The following is a 19408-nucleotide window of genomic DNA, read 5'->3' as shown; positions in this document are numbered from 1 at the left end:
CACTTGATTTGTTTTGTTTACGCTTGGGGCTGCCAATAGAAGCTGCAAATTCATTATGGCTGGCAGGTCCTATTCCATTTCGGTCTCTCCAGTTATCGGATTCGCTTCCGCTTCCCAAGTGCTCACGGCTGTTGGACCTCGAGAGGGACACCGATGAGCCCTGTCCACAAGGAAAGCCAGACAAGAAAACGTTGAATAAGGTGGGTGGGGAGGGGGGGCGGAAAGAACGCCCAGGAGACCACTGCCATTTACTTCAGTTGCTAACCACTGCCGTCACCCATGGATGCTGCTCCTGGGGACGAGGCTGTGGTCCCTGTCTCTATCCTCTGTCTTCCAGCCACCGAGGACTTGGAAATATACACCGTGAAATCTCTGTCCCTCATCGTGAAGGTGCCCAGCAGAGTTCTGAGAGTCCTCGGTATAAAGACTTACTCCTGTAAAGATCTACAAGAGATTCTCTGCCTTGTGCCACACATAAAGGACAAACAATGGGGAAGAGGAATAGTAGACCCAATGCTTTGACAAGAATCCAGCTACCAGGCTAATCAAGTTGGAGGGCGGAGAGAGATCTGGCATGACTCCGGTGTTGGCCTCATCTAAACAGGATCTCTCCAACAAATCACAAATACCTAGAAAAGTCTACCTTATTTCATTCCCCCAAATCAAAATAATAATTTAAAAGATCTCAAAGTCTGCACGGAGCTAGCATTTATTCATTCCATCAGCATCTTACAGACACCCTATTTTGTACTGGATCTAGAAAATTAACACCAAGATTCTCTGATTTCCAAAGTTTCACGTTTACTGGGGAATTCCAAGAGAATCCTTTACTGTTCACTTCAACACTCTCACCTCAATCGGTCTCACAGCGGGCCACACCCTCCTCTCACACTTCCTCCTTCAAGGCATCAGGACACCACACTCCCGGGGTTTCCGCCTATGGCACTGGAGCTTTGTAGGATCTTCCTCCCTTTCCACTCTGAATGTCATCTCTCTGGGCTGGATCCTGGCATTCCTTCTCTCTTATTCAGTAATCTCACCTCTTTCAAGGTTTAACTACATCCAGGACTCCAAAATTTTTACCTCCAGATTTAACTTTTCTGTTCAAATTACTATCCTGGAGCTGCCAATCTGACACCTCCATGTAACGGTCTCACTTTAAATTTAGGGTACCTGCAACTAAACGGTTGTATATCTGTCCCCACCAGCTACACCCAAACCTACTCCTTTCTTAGAATCCTTACATCTCAATATGTAACTCTACCATTTACCCAGTTGCTTTAGTCATTCTCCTCCCTCCTTCCCTCACCACATCCCATCCATCCATCGGCAGATTCTGTCCATGTTATCTCTAAACACACCCACACCCACCCCCTCCTCTCTATTTCCACAACTGCCACCAATAGCCTCCTAAATCAACATTCCAAGCTCTTGGTTTTCTTCAGGGTAAAGTTCTCCAGTGGAAATAACAGGAACCGCTAAGTATTACTCAGAACTTACCGTACACCATGCTATGCACTGGCTGCCCTCTGCCATGTGAGCCTCTAAACCACCAAATGAGAAAACAGGCTCGGAGGAGTGAAGTCACTCCCTAGAGCTGCACATCGATCAGTGGTGGCTGCCGGACCCCACAGCCCCTGCACTTGACTACATTGTCACAGTGATCATTTCAAACCGTCACACTGTTGGTCTTTGAGAACAGAACTGAATTAGCATTTCTGCAGTGAATATTCCATCTCTGAAAGTACAGAAACACAATCAACCACCTAACACCCCATCCTACCAAACAAAGGTGAGTGAAATGGACGAGACTGTAGGTGCATCCGCTGAAAGAAGGTCGCTGCCAACAAAAGTTGTTTAGTTTCTCTCAGAGCTACAATGGCAGCGAGAGGACTGCACCTCTTAGAGCCTCAAAACTTTTCCCTAGGTCCCTATATTCTCATTGCTGGCAGTAACCTCAATCTTTAAATACAGCTGTCAGGTTGCTACTGTAGGCCTGACAATGAAATTCAAAATTCATAGGAGACTGACCTCTTTTTAGTATTCCAATAGTATTTGCTTCTTCACTTACGCAAAGAGACGAAGAAAAAATGCACGTTTGCTTTTACCCTTCATCAACAGTCTAATTTATTACAAAGAAAACAGGTGGAAAGAAGGTCAATCTACAAATGCTAGTGATTAGACTAACAATTATGAAACCCTTCACCAGTATTTGTTTTTCAGTCTGCAGTGTTCTGGTTGAACATTGTGATTCTTGGATCAGTCATTTCCATCCGTGTTTGGGTTTGCTCAGTCTCCCCAGTTGGTGTGTGCATGCGTGTGCGCTCTTATTCCACCCCCACTCGCAAAGGGCTTAGAGCCAAAATCTGATCCTCTCAAGCTGAAAAGGCTGGCTGGGCGAGTCATGTGTAGCCTGGCTGGGGAGCTGGGAACTCTGGATCCCTTCTCCATGTGGCGCAGATGCCAGCTTCCCAGTCTCACCCTGCAGTGCAGCCAACATCTGGGAAACATAAAATTCTGGAGTTCTTGTTTGTGATACTTCCTGCTGTGTTCCTGGCACAACTGAACACACTGACTTTTTAACTCATATCTGAACACTTGCTTTTATTGAATATTTGCCTTTTCTCCCTATGGTGGGCTTGCTAGCGATACCCCTGAATAAAAGGATTCTTTATACATTTTATGGACTATTGTTACATCTATCCTTTGCTTAATCTCAGCCTTGTTTTAGCATTTACGGCACTCTCCTCCTAACAAAAACTCAGTTATGAATTTACATCTCCATAACAAACAGCTGATCCACAACTCTGAGAGAAGACATGTAAAAGAGCATGTTAGAGTGCATCCATTTTACAGCAATATGTTTATAAGAATAGAAATTAAAACAAATCCCATTAATGACTTTTCCTACTTAATGAAGAATGGGAGGGGAGAGATGACGACTGTTCTCCTTTGCTGAGAGCAGACAGGAAGAATGGGCAGGGATGGCTCTACAAACCTCAAAAGTGGTTGTCATTGTGGGCTTATAGGACACGTGGTTGGCCCTTCTCAGCTCCTTGATGGTCTCGGCTGGCATGGATTTAGAAAACCCGAGGCCGCTCCAGGTGTTTGTAGGTGTTCTGACCTCCGTCACCACTGGTTTCTTTAACATAGCTTTGGAACACAGAATATAAAACACAATGCTTGATATTTTTAAAAATATTGAAGCGTGCTGTTCCTTTGATATATGTAAAGAAATCATACCTGAACATTATTTAATACAAAATGCCTTAAAATATCGTCATAAAATATTTTATGCCATTATATTTTAAAATGCTACCTTATTTCATAATTGATCTAATGCTAATCTACTCAATAAAGTACATTTAACCCCAACAAAACTTTTGCAACTTTGAACTTAAACATTTTTTTTATGACGGTCCAATTTCACAATTCAACGTGAATACTGGAGAATCTTTTATGGGTCTTTGATGGGGGAGGGGAGAATCAAAATCATTACTATATCACATACCTTTGGTTGCTAATAGCTTCTTTTGTTCATAGTCAAATGCCTGAAAATAAAACAGAGCGAAAGTATTTTATTGCCAGTTTATCCAAATGTCATGCTGATTAGAAAACCAAGGTTTTGACTAGAGCCCATGAATCTACCTGCTAAGCACCATAATGTCTCATTAATTCAGTGCAAGTCTGATCAATTTAAACATGTTTTCAAATCTAATTAATTAGAATATAAATTACTACTTTTGACTTTAAGTTGAGACAATGACAAGAGCCAGAAATCTTCCTTCAAAAGAAAAAAAAAATCCTATTTTCTATGAATATTTAAAACACCAGGATAAGTATATGCTAAAGCACAGTAAATAACTTAATAGTAGTTCTGCTAAGTTTCAAAATAAAGCATTATGAAAATGCTTTCAGGTTATCTACCGGCCTCATCTGTTTCTCAAAATCCCCTCTTCAAAGGATGGCCTGAAGCAGTGTAATGTCCAGGCAGCTTAAGAAATTATTTAGCCCAATTGGAATGGTCTTTGCTTTTGAAAGGAGAAAAATAGCAAATGTCGAGCTTTAAGCTATAATAACAGTAAGCATTACAATAAACTAAACCTAGTTACCTTGTATTGCATAGGAGTAGGATGGCACTATCCACTCTTTCATTCACACTGAATAAGTGACATATGACACAGGTCTACACAGAAACCACGGTAGGTCGTTTGGAAGAAAGTGGTCTAGACAGAGCCACATCTCACATGCTAACCCAGTGTTCTCAACTGCCCAGCTGAGGAAGTGAGACTTGATTAACAATGTCTTAAAGGCTACCAGGAGGCTGAGAAACAGCTGGCAAGAGCTCTTCTGACCCTTTTCCCAGGGGACCACATCACCATATGTAGGCTGCACGCCCAGGTAATTCACAGTGTGAAACAGGAGACTTCTGAGCGGGAATGTGCCACAAATAATACTTAGGTCAGGATAACACAAGGAAACGGGCTGACCCTGACAAACCAGGACGTGTGGTGAGCTCTGAGAACGTGGCAGTAAATCAGGAGAGTGGATTTTTAGAGAACACATTTGACGATGGTTTTGAAACGTTAGATCTGAAATGGCAATGGAAATTAAAATCAACTTTTAACGATCAACATCTAAGGGCAAGGTGTGGGAAGATCCTACATTCACCTGTTCTTATAATAAATATGTATGGAGTGCCTCAGGTTAAAGAGACTGTGCGGCACTTTGTGGAAGAAAACCACAATTTAAAAAAAATGAAAAATAAAACCTATAGCTTCAGAGCACGGAGAGCCTCAGCAGGGACGGGTAAAGGAAATAACTACAAAATAAATTAGGAAGTGAGATAAGTGTGGAGAGAGCTGGGGATTCAGCTCTCCAAGGACCACCGGAGACAGAGTTCTCAGCTGGGGGAATCAGGGAGTCTTCACTCTTTCTCCCCGTCAATGCTAGATGACTACTGTCATTGATTTCTTATGGTTTTAAAAGTCAGCGCTGTAGTAATGGCACAAACACATCTATTTAAGTTGAAACTGTATCACCAAGAACATTTCTTACCCATCCTAAAAGAAAGAAACATGAAAGTGGTTCACTCTAGTTATAAAATGGATGGAAAGTAAGAACCACGAGACGGACGAAAACCATAAAGGGATCATGAAGCAGATTTGATACATCTTTGAGGAGGGAATTTTAATTTATATTAACTGAAAATAAGCCCGCTAGAGAAAATGTATCAGATATCATTTTTTAAAAAACTTTGACACTTTATAAAGGCCATGGCTTTGTGAAAACATTCATCTAAAATCTCATGGAAATGTTCAAATGCAAAGGATTAAAAGAACAGATAAGCAGGATTGAGTTGTAGTTTTTGCTGGAATTATAGAAGTATAATTTAGTTCCACAAATTAATTTCTTTATGTATCTGTGACAGTTTGGTTTCTAGGATTTTTTTTTTTTTTTTGGCGTTGGGGAGTGGGGCAATATATCTCTTATTATGAAGTAGGTAAGTCTACCCAATAATTATGGTACTGAAATCAAACGGTTATAGGAATCTCTAAAAGCACAAAATCCCTATCTTTCATATTGTCATCTATACAGAAATCAGATTTCTGAACTTCATGTTCAATAGTCTACTTTGAGTAGTTAGCCTACTACAGATATAGAGAAAAATTCCTGAGGAAATTGTTTAAAATAATCATAAAAATTTGTGAATCAATATAATCATCAATAATATTTATCATCTATTTTCAAAAAACTAAAGCTTCATATTAGCTATTTTTATAACTGCCTAAATGACACCAAATTTATCACCTCCATTTTATAGATAGAAGGATTATTATATCTATTTATTCAAGACTATGTCAAGAGGCAGTAATACTTAGAAATAACAGCTTTGGTATTTATCTAAAATTTTATAAAACAACAGGTGAATAGTGTCATTTACATTACACATAGTGACACAGACCATTCACATTACCTTTCATATTATATTTTAAACCAGAGGCCTGGTGCACAAAATTCGTGCACTTGGGGAGTCCCTCAGCCCGGCCTGCGCCCTCTCGCAGTCCGGGAGCCCTCGAGGGATGTTCTACTGCCAGCTTAGGCCCGCTCTCTGTGGGGAGTGGGCCTAAACCGGCAGTCAGATATCCTTAGTACTGCCATGAAGGTGGGAGTCTCCCACCACCGCTGCTGCACTCGCCAGCCGTGAGCCCGGCTCAGGGCTTCTGGCTGAGCAGAGCTCCCGCTGTGGGAACACACTGATCACCAGGGGGCAGTTCCTGCATTGAGCATCTGCCTCCTGGTGGTCAGTGCGCATCATAGCGACCGGTCATTCCGCTGTTCGGTCAATTTGCATATTCGCCTTTTATTATATAGGATAACTTAACCATTTAAGCTAAATCCTGCATTTCATGTTTAAAGTTTATAGCAAAACCAATTCCTAACTACTGCACATAGATTTAAATTTAATTTGGACTAGAGTGCAGAAAGAAAACCTAGTTTCTGAACTCGCCATTCTCTATCCCCAGCCCCTACATTTGGATGACCCTCCCACTCATTTTATCGTTACCTGCATGTTGACATATGACGGCCTGGAGGCCAGGCGGGCCCTTTCAGAGTTCTGCTGGGCGGCTGCGGCCCTCTCTGCAGCTCGCTCGCTCCCTGGAGCCTTCTTGTCAGCCAGAGGGCTCTCTGCAGGGCTCAGTTCTGGGTCTGAGAGCAGCCGGTCAGTGCTGCTGTGAAACAGAGTCTGGACTTTAACATCCACCATCACACACACAAATGCACCGAATGTTTCCTCTGTGCCACACTTACTGTATGCTAGCCACTGCCAACTATTTACATATATCATCTCATTTAATCCTCACAACACCACTATGAGACAGGCAGTATTATTATTATTCCCATTTTACAGAAGAGGGAAGCCCAAGGTCATACCTCCGGTAAATGGTAGAGTTGGAGTTTGAACTCAGGCATTCTGACTCTAAGAGCCGGAGCTAAAACTATTCCATGATATATATTCAAACATTTTCTGTATATAGTATATATGTCATATTGTTAATGGGAGATATCAATGACACCTGGGTACATGGTCTAAACAGGATTGAGTTGATCTGAAAGCACGCAGCCCGCCATATCCCTGGGTCCCACATCCACAGATTTAACAGACTACAGACTGAAAACACTATTTTCGACACATGGTTGGGAATCTACAGGTGCAGAGGGCTGACTGTATGCACTGTCCTATGCTATTTAGTATAAAGACTTGGACATATGTGGATTTTGGAATCAATCCCCCATAGGTACCAAGGGACAACTGTAGTTAAGTTTTGGGGGAGTCAAAGTTAGACACGGATTTTTGACAGCACAGGGGGTCAGTGGCCCCTAACCCACACATGTTCAAGGGTCAGCTGTATAAAAAAACTAATAAGACAATAGGGGAAATTGGGAAAATGGAGATGGATAGAAGCAAAACCTTTCAATACAGAAGCATTCCATTGTTTTTCTTTTAAAAAAACACAGGCTGCCTATTTGAAACAAGAAAAGAAACGAAAAGTAAAATAAGGAACACCCATTTGTAACTGTCCTATTGTACAGGAGAGTTATATTTAATACAATATATGTATTCACATTCACTGTGATTTGTAATAAATGAAATCATATACTGTCAAGTATTTATCACCAAAGTGAGCAGTTAACCACTTCAGAACAAGGTAGCCATGGTTTCAGTTAGAAATTCAAAGGCAAATGAAAGAGAATTCACACCAGGGAAGTATCTAAACGCAATCATCAGAGAGTAAAAATCACCCTGCTGCTTACAGAAGAGCAGAGATCATGTTAAAAGTTTCAGAGCAACAGAGAAAGTTCAGAGGACCCAGATATTCACCCAAGGTTTATGACGAGAAGGACTCTAGGTAGGATATAAGGGTGAGAATTACCAGGTATTAAGTCTTAATAACATTTTTATCCACAAAAATATCACTAAGATTGAAATGGAATACTACTCTGCCATAAAAAAGATGAAATTCTGCTGTTTGTGACAAGGATGGGCCTTGAGGGTATTATGCTAAGTGAAAAAAAAAAACTCAACAAAGAAAACATATTCCTAGAGGCAGACAACAGATCTATGGTTACCAGAGCGGAAGTTGAGTGGAAAGGGGCAGCCTGGGTAAGGGGGTCAACTGTATGGTGACAGATGGAAAATGGACTTTTGGTTGTGAGCATGATGTAGTATATACAGATGTCCAATTACAGTGGGGCTTTGACTTACGAGTATCCCGACTAGCGAGTTTTTCGAGATACGAGCGGTCTCGGCCGATTTTTTGCTTTGAGTTGCGAGCTAAAATTCGGGTTACGAGCCAGCTTCAGATACCCCACTGCTAGTTGGCGCAGCGAACGTCACAGTGAACGCCACATCAGCCCAGCATCACGTGTCTCACTCGTTCACTTTTTGATTTGACATACGAGTAATTTGAGTTACGAGCTCCGTCACGGAACGAATTAAACTCGTAAGTCAAGACCCCACTGTATAATGTTGCATACCTGAAAGTCATATGATGTTATAAACCAATGTTACTTCAATGAAAAAAAAATGTTTTAAAGGAAAAAGAAAAGGAAATTATAAAGAGAAATGAATAAACTCGTGGATGAGACCAAACTTGCTGAAACCAAGGAGCACTCACTGCCCAACAAACCCAGTGTTGTTCCCCTGACTTAAAACCTATCCAGCTCGCGCTACAATCTCCTTCCAAGCACCCGGGCCTCCCCGATGAAAACACCTACTGTAAGTGGGAGTTCTTCGTGCCGCGCAAGAGCTCCACCGTCTGCCTCTTGGCACAGGAAACCGTGGAGGGACCCATCATCTGCTTCAGGTCGCCCGTGTTCCCCGAGTGGGAAGGACTCCGCGGCATGCCTACTTCCACAAAAGCATCGTTACCGCCTGCAGAGGAGGAAACACAACACCCAGAACACGAGTTCACCATCAGCAATCCCCTGCGATGGAAACAAACCAGAATCCAGCTCCAGGGAGACACAGACATAGCAGCTTTCAGCTGCAAAGACGACGCCTGAAGTTCAGGCTGCCTCAAAAACTCAAGATGAAATGTGAAGAAATGACCCTCATATTTTTAAAGTTAGGGATGAAAGGATTAAAAATAGGTCCACTCTACTTAGAAAAAAATTACACACACACACACACACACACTCACACTAAGTTGATGCTTTCCTGCTACATAATTACATTCACTTTCATTTAGGAAGTCCCAATGTCATGGGAAAGGGATTCTTTCTGTAAGAAGTTTGTCTGCTTTTCAGTTTATCTTTCACCATGTTCTTTGGAATTTCATTCAGGATGTTGTCTTTCTGCAAACTTCGGGCAGGATAAGTCATAATCGATTAGCAAAACCAATTTGAAATCACTGCGTGGACTTTCTACAACCCCCTTTGTCCAAGGAACAGGCCCGCCGAAGTCCAGAGGAAAGATACCTTCGGCAGGATTTGGTTTGGGAGACACCTGCTCCGATCCACTTGTCTGTCTGGACGGGTCACCATGATTTGCACTCAGCACTTTCTCTCCAAGCGATGAAGTGGATATTACACCATATTTTATGTTCGGAGGCTGAAATAACAATAGAAAACAGCATGTGGATGTGGTCACCATTCTAAAATTCACTTCCACTGAAAGTTTTACTAGTGGCTTATCTCTTACCAACAGCACAGATCCCACCATCCTGAGGGACATTACCTGCGCGTGTCCATTTAAAGCAGCAGAGATTTTTTTGCCTTCTGTCTGCATACTGCTGATGTGCACATCGACAGGAGTCAAGCCGGGAGGGGGGGAGGGGGCTGTGTGCCCATAGGCGGGCACTCCGGACAACAGGATATTGGTTAACGTGGCTTGGGCAGTAGATGGAATCATAAGGTGTGGTACGGCAGAAAAGCCTAGAACAACATTTTATGAAGACAGATATTAGACAGAAAGAACACAGAATCAACAAGCATTATATTATCTTCAGTAACTTCAAAAAACATCACTGTTGCTGCAAATTCAGAAGGGAATTCAATGTTCATCTCTCTCTGCAAACAGGTTTAACATTACTACACAAAAGAATATTAAAATGGAACAACTCTCTAGGAAATATTTAACCCAAGCTCCTCACGGTACAGACGAAGAAACAAGCTGGACTTCACGTGTGCATATACCTACCGAGCAATTCTAACCTCTCCAGCTAGAATCTACCTTTCGAGTGATAAGTCAGCGACCTTCATATGACTTTGCCACTGCTCCCTGCACATTATGCTCCTTTTCCTGATCTGCTAGTCACATTCGAAGGTTATGTTTTACTTTTATGGGAAACTCACTGTTTTGTCGCGCATCATTTTAACTAATTTACACATTAGGAAATTTCTGTTAGGCTAAAAAGTATGCTTTGAACCATGATTTCCCCCTAAGGACATGGAACCACTAGTACATTTTATTTAAAAACTGGTAATACCTACAAAGACATGCCTTTGATTGTACTTAAATGATACTGACCTGTGGCACTTGAAGTATTAGCAAGTGGGGGTGCCCACAACGTGGGGCTGGGGGTGCCAGAACTTGGACTCTGCAAAGGACTGACGGAGCTATTAAGCGCATTCAAGAGTGAGTTCGGGGTTGTCGAAGTGTTTAGAGATAAGGTGGTGGGGCCCAAGAGACCTGTGATAAGTGAATGTACAGTCAATATGCATACATTCAAGATTTTAAAATAACAGATGGCAGCAATATTGCTATTTGGAATGCACGCTGATATAATCTGATATTTTCTGAATATAAAACCTGAGTGATAGATTACCTTCTTTCAAATATTCCCATGAAATACAGCCTGATACCATTTCAACACAGGGCCCAGCTTATCCACAAACAGATGCTGATCGGAAAATGGGAGACAGGTGTGTGCCCCAACCAGGAAGGCAGTGGGGGTTCACTGAGCACCACCAGCTGCTTTGCGTTCACGTCACTAGCCAAGATGAACAACATTCTGCTCCAGTGGGAACCCATTTTCATTTCCCTGCATAGCTCAGTTGTCATACTCGTTCAAACAAACGCTTCAAACCACATACAATTAGCAGCGACTAAGGGGATGACTTCCTGCAGCGGAATGGCTCTGCTTGGCCCACTGTGGACAGGCGTGGCTACCTGCAACAGTTTTCATACTGTGTCAGAACACTGACATGACTCCTTCGCGCTCATCTCCATGCATGCGAAATCTTTTCTCAGGAGAGAAAAAAAAATTTTCCCCTTGTTTTAAAGATTTAATGCCTGATTTAGGTAATGAAATTTCCCTTCTGGCATTTAAAATATGGTAATGAAATTTCCCTTCTGGCATCTAAAATAAAATGTGGATTTTTACATAAGTTTCCAGGAATACTTAAAGCATTAGGTGTTACAGGATAGGTACAGCCATAAAAACATTTTAAAAATTGAGTAACTCTGACTGTCTGCTCACTTTTTTTCTCTCTCTAGTGCAGCAAGAACTCAGTGCCTGCTAAGCGATGAGACTGGCATTTCGAGGTGCATTGCTGTGTGGAAGGGACAGCTTTGGGAGACGATGGGCCCAGGGAAAAAAAACCCTGCCTTTACCATAATGGTGTCGAAGCAAGGCTACTTGGTGTATTAATCATATTATTTAAATATGTTATATTTATTAAAGCAAGAATAGCTGTTAGAAAAATTTAAAGACTGCTAAGAGTATGTTTTCGGTCTCAAATCAACACTGAATGGGTTTGCTAGGGTTAGTGCTTTAACTTTTCATATAAAGGCTACTGAGAAAATGTATAAGAAGTGAAACTAGCCTGATTTAATACAGCCACTAACTTCAGCCTGTAAGACGGGAGTCCATAATGAGGCAATAAATGTCACCATGGCTATTAAAATGACTGGCTCTATTATCCTAAAAAACGGAAGCACCGAGTGACGATGTTCCTTCATCTTCCTATTTGCTGCCTTAGATGTGAATGCAGGTCCATTTGTTGCCCTTGGCGGCCGCAGGCTCGATTTCCTTTGTGTCTGCACGAAGCAGGTCTAGCCACGGCGGGAAGAGGGGGGAGGGGGTCTGCCTGCTCTCCCCTCCCCCTCTGCACACCCCTCATACAGATTTGCAATTACTTTTGGAAAGGCAAACTGGATAATCTTTATCTCCAGGGACTGGTGGCAATATTGCAAATACAAGGGAGAGCAAACACATAAATTACAGTCAGCCTGCTGACTTCACTCGCAATGGCATTCTTAATTTAGAAGAACAAACACAGCCGAAAATAAACGTCAGACGTTGATTATTGATGCCAAAATAAGAAGAATCTGGGGAACAAATCCACGGAGTCTAACAATAAAAAAACAACAAAAGCCAACAACAAAATGGATTGATGCGAGTTCTGCTGCTTTTCACCTGACATAGGGCCTGACGAGGGAGAAACATACCCTTTAAGATGTAGCCCCTGCGGCAGAAAGGAAGGGAACTGGGTAAGCAACTGAGAAGTGCTTTAGTAATGAACGGTATACCTAGTCCAGTGAGTCCGAGGCCTGCCGAGGCTAAGATATCCAGGCTGGGACAGGCCAGGCCGGCGGGGCACGATGCTGGGGACGGACTGGTTGCTATGGTAACCCCACTGCTTTCAAGTCCGAGGAGACATTTCCTTGCTTCATACATATTTAAGGCATTTCGTTCAACACTTTTCACAATCACAGACTATGAAAACACATAATGGGAAAGAAAAAAGTGACATGCAAGTCGTCTACAATGAATTGGGGAGGTGGGTGGGAAATGAAAACCGTAATAAGAATTCCACTTAGGAAATTCATTAATGCTGCTTTAAAAACCAACTGCAAATTCTAACCACTTATCACGTTTCCTCCTTTTGGTAAAAACCTAACATGTTAGTTGCTATTTATTGGGTGTGTCCTGTGTTCTAAGCCTTGTGATGGAAGCCGCACATATATTCCAGTTCCCACCAAAACCTTATGGTGGCGTAGAAATTATTATTCATATTCAGTGAAGACAGGATTTACCCAACGTCACAGCACAGCGGTGCAGGGCAACCAGAGGACTGGAACGCGGGCCCCTCTCTGGAGCCCGTTCTCCTTCACATCCTCTTGTCTCTGTTAAAGCTCCCCCCCCCCTTACTTATTTTTACAAAACAAATCAAACTTGTCTCCCTAAAGTATATGTACAGCTTAATAATAGTCACTTACATTTGACATTTATGGTCTACTAGTTAACTAATAGACCGTGAGGTGCCACTATTCCTCACTGATGACATATCTATGGCAAAGCTCATACTAAAATAAACTCCTAAACAATAAATCTTTTTTCTCAATGGACTCATCTAGAAAATTGGAAATGTGAAACCAAGGGGGGAAAGCCTCCAATGAACAATAAAGGAAATTGGCGGCTGAGAAAGCAGAGCAGGAGGGACCAGGGGGCCGGGAGGCATAATTAAATGGCCCTGGGATGCTGCCACAGTGTATTTCCCCCTGACTTCCGCTCACTTCTTCCTGGACCCCAGGAATTCTTGTGTCTGTCCATCTTATGTGCCCAAGTCCTCAAAAGTCTCCTCTCTCTCTCAGTCCTGGCATCCACAGAAACTCAATTAGCCAGGCATGCATGAAGCGTCACAATACATAAAATTAGGGTCCTGCTCTCTCACATTAAACGCATTATAGCAAGTTCACCAGAATCAATGCTATCTTTCCATCTACAGTTTTCTTTTGAAGAAAGAGAACTGGACACTGAATACCACATCATTTACAGATACACAAAATTGTATTTAATATATATTTTACATACACTATTATGAGTATATGATAAGACTTATAGTTTAGAAATTTAAACATAGAACACGTGACTGGTGTTTCACCTGCTATAAAAGATGTACATTAAATGTTACCATTGAGTACATGTCATTATGCAACTTGCTTTTCTTTATTCAACACCATTCTTATCCTTCAATTTCTGGTACGAAGGTTCTTCAGAGTGTGTAACTAGAAGCAGAGTTGCTGGGGGCAGGGTCTCAGGGTTTTTAGTGTGATCGGATGGTCTCAAAATTGCTCTTCAAGGTGATTGTGCCTATTTGCACAATATTAACACATTGCGGACGCACCACGAGAATTCTCGCTTTGTATTACACAGTGTTTTACAAAGTATACTTTAAAAAGATATTAGCTTGTAAGAACATGTATTAAATAACTTCAAAATGCAATGGGTATTTGATTTTAAAGGATGCCTTTAAAAGTATACTTTAAAAAGATATTAGCTTGTAAGAACATGTATTAAATAACTTCAAAATGCAATGGGTATTTGATTTTAAAGGGTGCCTTTAACATTTATGTAAAACGTTTTTTGTACTCGTTCAATAGAAACTTATCTGGCCACTGGGTAAAGCTAGCAATGAAACTACTGGTCCGCACTGTGTTAATAGAGAAACATGCCTGTTTCCTGACTTTCTACTAGCATTCAATATCATCGGAGTTATCCCATTAACTTGTTACTGTACATGTAATTATTGAAATTGTGCAACTTCTTAAGGGAGAGGTTCCAAGAAGGCTGAACTGGGTATAATTCATTCCTAAAAATATTTTATTATTAAAGAGAATGGGGCACCTATTCTTTAAATCTCCAGGGCTAGCACAGTGACTCACAAATAGTAAGTAAGCTAAATATTTTTTTGTAATTGTATTGAGATGTGCAATTAACATAATATTTAGCTATAGCAACTATCTAGAAGCTTAGTAATATTTAAAGTTACCAGCCTGCAAGTTAATTTAAAATGGTTTTCTCTTTCCTTCTCATATATTTATAGAAAAATAATGGTCACTAAAAATGGGCTCCAAAAACCAACACACATATAAAGAAAATGGTGATCAATAATGAATGTTGTTACAAATTTATATTTATATAAAATACCTAAATATAATATATAATGACATATATAGAATATTTAGTTCCATAAATATGCAAATGCATACTTATATGCAAATAAAACAGAATGTGATATGACACATGGTTCTCTGGATCCAGACTCTAAACCAACCTTGCTCGGCTGTTTCGGCTTCGGTTTAATACTAACGAAGACATCCAGCTGTTCCATCAACTGAGCAATAAACTGTGGGTCAACTTCAATTTCTTCCTTCATATCAAACATCAACACAAGAGGAAGACAACCCTAGGAAAAGTCACAATAGAAAGTGTAGGAGGTTAAGAAGTTACTCATTTAAACATCAAATAATTTAACATGCCTACAAATAATGCAGTATTTTACAGATCTAACAAGTAAAATGGGAGAAAAAGGTGAAGAGATTAAGGAAAAAACAAAACAACAACAAAAACCCTCATAGACACAGACAACAGTATGGTGGTTACCGGAGGGAAATGGGGGTGGTGGTGGGAGGTAGAAGAGGGTGAAGGGGGGCAAATGGTGATGGCCAGAGACTTGATTTGGGGTGAACACCGAATACAGGATACAGATGATATATTCTATTGGTGATGGACGGAGACTTGATTTGGGGTGGTGAACACCCAATACAGTATACAGATGATGTATTCTAGAATTGTACACCTGAAACCTATAAAAAGATAAAAATAAAGAGTAAACTCAAGCAGTAAAGCTAAATCAGATACTTTCACATAGCTTGGAGGACTGTGGGAAAATAAGGTTGAATGGCAGAAACTATTTTCTGGATGACAAAATTGTATGTGTCTTAAGTGTCTGTTTTTGGCCCTGAATTTTCATTCATTCTCCACTTGGGAAAATTCCTCTATTCTCTGGATTCAGAGTGTCAGTGATGCCAGAAACTGGACTCTCAGCCCTATCGAGGGTACTCGCCTTGTGCCCGCGCTCAAAGACGGACAGTGCTGGCTCTTCATGGTTTCCTGAATGAAGTCTAAACAAGCGTCAGCATCTAAGATCTCCAGCTGTGGCCTGGCTGTGTTTGTGCAATCGCAGGTCTGTGTCTGCATGCCTGCCCCTTCCTCCAGGCTGGACCAGGCCATCTTTTAAACTGTACGCTGGCATCTCCGCTCATCAGAAGGCTTCTTCACCATCCCAAGGCCTACTCCTCTTCGGATGCAGCTCAAGCCTTCCCTCCTCTCTCAAGTTCACAGCCACTATTGTCCCTTCTTTGAACTACCTCCCTTTGAGCACTGCAGGGTTTGGTACTTGTTCTTCTCTCTGATGCTCTCTTCCTGGCCCCTAGCCCCTAGCACAGGAAAAATGTCACACACATTTTCTGATGCACAGGATGCTCGGTGCTAGCCTAATGAGTGACGTGTTTTGTACATAAGTATCGGGAGAAGGTATCATGAAACATAGTAGAACTAACATGAAATTACTATGTCTCATTTCTCTTGTGGGTAGAAGTGATTTTTGTAAGGACATGGCTATAAAGAAAAGGTTATGGTATTTGAAATACAGGTTAAGTCCTTTTAATGTATCTCTCCCTCCCTCCTTTTAATATTGTGCAATAATATGTCTCATTGCATGCCTATAGTTTTGGCAGGTATGGCCAAAGTATGAATATAAGTTCATAACTGTGCAGAATGTTTGAAAAAGTTTACTGAACTCAAAGTAATAGCTAAAGAATCTGAAAAGCAGACAAAAATAAAATATGAAGAATAAGCATAATAATCTCTGGAGATGAATATGCTATGTAATTAGTAGTGTACTCAAAATAGCCTGATTAAACTAAGTTGGGCTAAAAATATCATTCACAACAAAATAAAGTTCATAAAATTATGTATTATAACCCTTAATGATTATAACAAGTTTTCATCTGTCAGAGAAATAAAGTCAACCAGACAAAACGAGATTTTCTAAAAGTTTCTCACAAACGAAGTCTGCAAATTAATGATAGCAAAGGCCATTCCTGAAGCTACTGATTCAAATGTCACTGAAGGTCAAGTGCTAACAAAAGAATACAACGGTGTTTTTAATAAAAATATCTGAGTCCACATTATGTCAGTCCATTTAGTAACTATACATCAATCTACACACTGGGTTTTTAAATGAATATAGGGAGGAGTTAGAAGCAACACTGAGTTCTATAACTGCTATTTTTCTTCAATGCATGACACTCAAATGCATTCTGGCTCAAACAGAATTTTTAAAATTATATCAGAGATTGGGAAATGTTCAAATGTTTCATGCTATCAAAATCTATGTCTTTGAGGGTAATGTTTAAAATGTATTTTTATTCTTCTGCTTAAATAGAAGACTTTGTCAGATGAAGACGACAAACTACTATCTGTGGTATGAAAATAATCACCCTCCACAAAATACAGTTATTTCATTTTGAACCTCTTCTGCATTTAGTCTAAGTTTTAAAAAGGAAAAGTCCTGCAGCAAAATCTCTCACTAATGTAACGAAACTCAGCCTGTGAGGCATTACCTACCTTACTCCTTTATCTCCTTTTACCAAGAAGCTTCCTTCCTTGACCTCGCTTCCAAAGTGCTTTCACAAATACCGCACAAGGTGTGTCAACAGTATACACTGTACCCAAAGAGGTAAAAAATAAAGAAAAAGTAACCTGGATTTCACTAAACCTACCATGAGATATTGCCTTGCAAGACAGACAGACTCAATGGTGCCCTGGAGGTAGACGGTGGATTTCTTTTGTGGATTACTGGGGTCGGGAAAGTGGATCTGAGCACCCGTTCTCTGCATGATATGTTTGATGTTGCTTCCATTTCGACCCATCATGAAGAGATGATGCTGAGCTGCGATATCGAGCTGTGTGCTCACGGGAATAGCAGACGCCAAGCTCCCGGCAAGATGTTCCAACAGCATGGCAGTTCCTTCCTAGGAGAAAAGGTGGGACAGAAATATTCGTGTAAATGACTTTCCACATACAGGGAGAGTCTAGTGCACTTCTTTTTGTAGTTGTTGATTTTTTTCTTTATTGATTAAGTTATTACATATGTGTCCTTATCGCCCCATTGCCCCCCACACCCCCCTCCCATTCATGCCCTCACCCCCCCGGTGTCTGGGTCCATTGGTTAGGCTTATATGCATGCATACACGTCCTTTGGTTGATCTCTCACCCTAACCCCCACCCTCCCCTACCTTCCCTCTGAGGTTTGACGGTCTGATCGATGCTTCTCTGTCTCTGGATGTGTTTGTTCATCAGTTTATGTTGTTCATTATATTCCATAAATGAGTGAGATCATGTGATATTTATCTTTCTCTGACTGGCGTATTTCGCTTAGCATAATGCTCTCCAGTTCCATCCATGCTAAAAATATGGAACGCTTCACGAATTTGTGTGTCATCCTTGTGCAGGGGCCATGCTAATCTTCTCTGTATCATTCCAAATTTAGTATATGTGCTGCCGAAGCGAGCACACTTCTTTCTTTTTTAAATTCTTTTCTTTTTTTTTTTTTTTTAGAGAAAGGGAGATCGATATGAGAGTGAAACCTCCTGCACACCCCCTACCGGGGATCAAACCCACAACCCGGGCATGTGCCCTGACCAGGAATCGAACTGGCACTTTTCATTGCCTGGGACGACACCCAACCAACTGAGCCACAGTGGCCAGGGCTCTAGTCACTTCTAACAGCTATGGAAAAATACAACACATATAGACCAGAATGTAATACAAAAGAAAATTCTAGAAAACAAACCAGTCTAAAATCCTTTAAAAATAAAACTTGAGCCCGGCTGGCATGGCTCAGCGGCTGGGTGTTGAACTAAGAACCAGGAGGTCACAATTGGATTCCCAGTCAGGGCACATGCCCAGGTTGTGGGCTCAATTCCCAGAGTCGAGCATGGGGGAGGCAGCCGATGAATGATTTTCTCTCATCACTGATGTTTCCCTCTCTCTCTCCCCAACCCCCCTTCCCTTCTGAAATCAATAAAAATATATTAAGCAAATAAATAAATAAAACTTGAATAGTCTGTTCATGTATGATGTTCGGAATTCGCTCAGTCACTTACCTTCACAGCGCTAGTGTTATTCTGAGACCCTCGGACTATGACAGTAGCACCATACATTCGGGAGCGCTGTTTAAAGGACACTGAAATGTTGTATGTTTGTGATATGTGCTGGATGGAGGGGGAATTAGGATCGGGAACCGGCTGAAGAATTCCAGCAATCGGCAGCTCAAACATCAGCACCAAAGGAAGCAGCTCCTACAATGAAATTGTGAGAACCCAAAGCAGATAAATTATCAGACACATTTAGAAATATGTCTAATTCATTCATCCTTTCCTGAAGATGGAATTTTAAACACATATTCTTTTATTATAGATGTAAACTTGGGTAGGACATATAAAGTTTCTTAAATGACAGGAGCCTTTTATGAAACCTGAAAGTTTTTGTTACTTGAATTGCCTGTGGCATTTTCCTCGGGACTCTGATTTCAAAATCATCAGAGAAAA

At 41.1% G+C, this 19408-nt stretch overlaps 1 protein-coding gene and 1 long non-coding RNA gene across 2 annotated transcripts in view; one reads left to right on the top strand and one right to left on the bottom strand.

Moving 5' to 3' along the window:
* The window catches only part of BICC1 (BicC family RNA binding protein 1), a 238432-nt gene that overhangs the window by 8573 nt on the left and 210451 nt on the right, over positions 1 to 19408 (bottom strand). The window contains exons 7-18 of the mRNA XM_014538709.1: positions 18965 to 19159; positions 17579 to 17830; positions 15067 to 15198; positions 12539 to 12725; positions 10535 to 10696; positions 9743 to 9939; positions 9484 to 9616; positions 8782 to 8938; positions 6569 to 6734; positions 3512 to 3551; positions 2999 to 3153; positions 4 to 160 (exon numbers count right to left, since the gene is read on the bottom strand). Of these exons, the coding sequence (XP_014394195.1) occupies positions 4 to 160; positions 2999 to 3153; positions 3512 to 3551; positions 6569 to 6734; positions 8782 to 8938; positions 9484 to 9616; positions 9743 to 9939; positions 10535 to 10696; positions 12539 to 12725; positions 15067 to 15198; positions 17579 to 17830; positions 18965 to 19159 (1933 nt within the window). The remainder of the gene's footprint in view (positions 1 to 3; positions 161 to 2998; positions 3154 to 3511; positions 3552 to 6568; positions 6735 to 8781; positions 8939 to 9483; positions 9617 to 9742; positions 9940 to 10534; positions 10697 to 12538; positions 12726 to 15066; positions 15199 to 17578; positions 17831 to 18964; positions 19160 to 19408) is intronic.
* On the top strand, positions 119 to 2681 carry LOC106725904. Its single transcript, XR_001361907.1, has 2 exons — positions 119 to 200; positions 338 to 2681. It is a non-coding gene; the product is annotated as an uncharacterized LOC106725904 (long non-coding RNA).

The sequence above is a fragment of the Myotis brandtii genome, unplaced genomic scaffold (genome assembly GCF_000412655.1).
Source record: "Myotis brandtii unplaced genomic scaffold, ASM41265v1 scaffold196, whole genome shotgun sequence".
In the NCBI taxonomy this organism is placed as follows: domain Eukaryota; kingdom Metazoa; phylum Chordata; class Mammalia; order Chiroptera; family Vespertilionidae; genus Myotis; species Myotis brandtii.
This window is presented reverse-complemented; position numbering and strand designations above follow the sequence as displayed.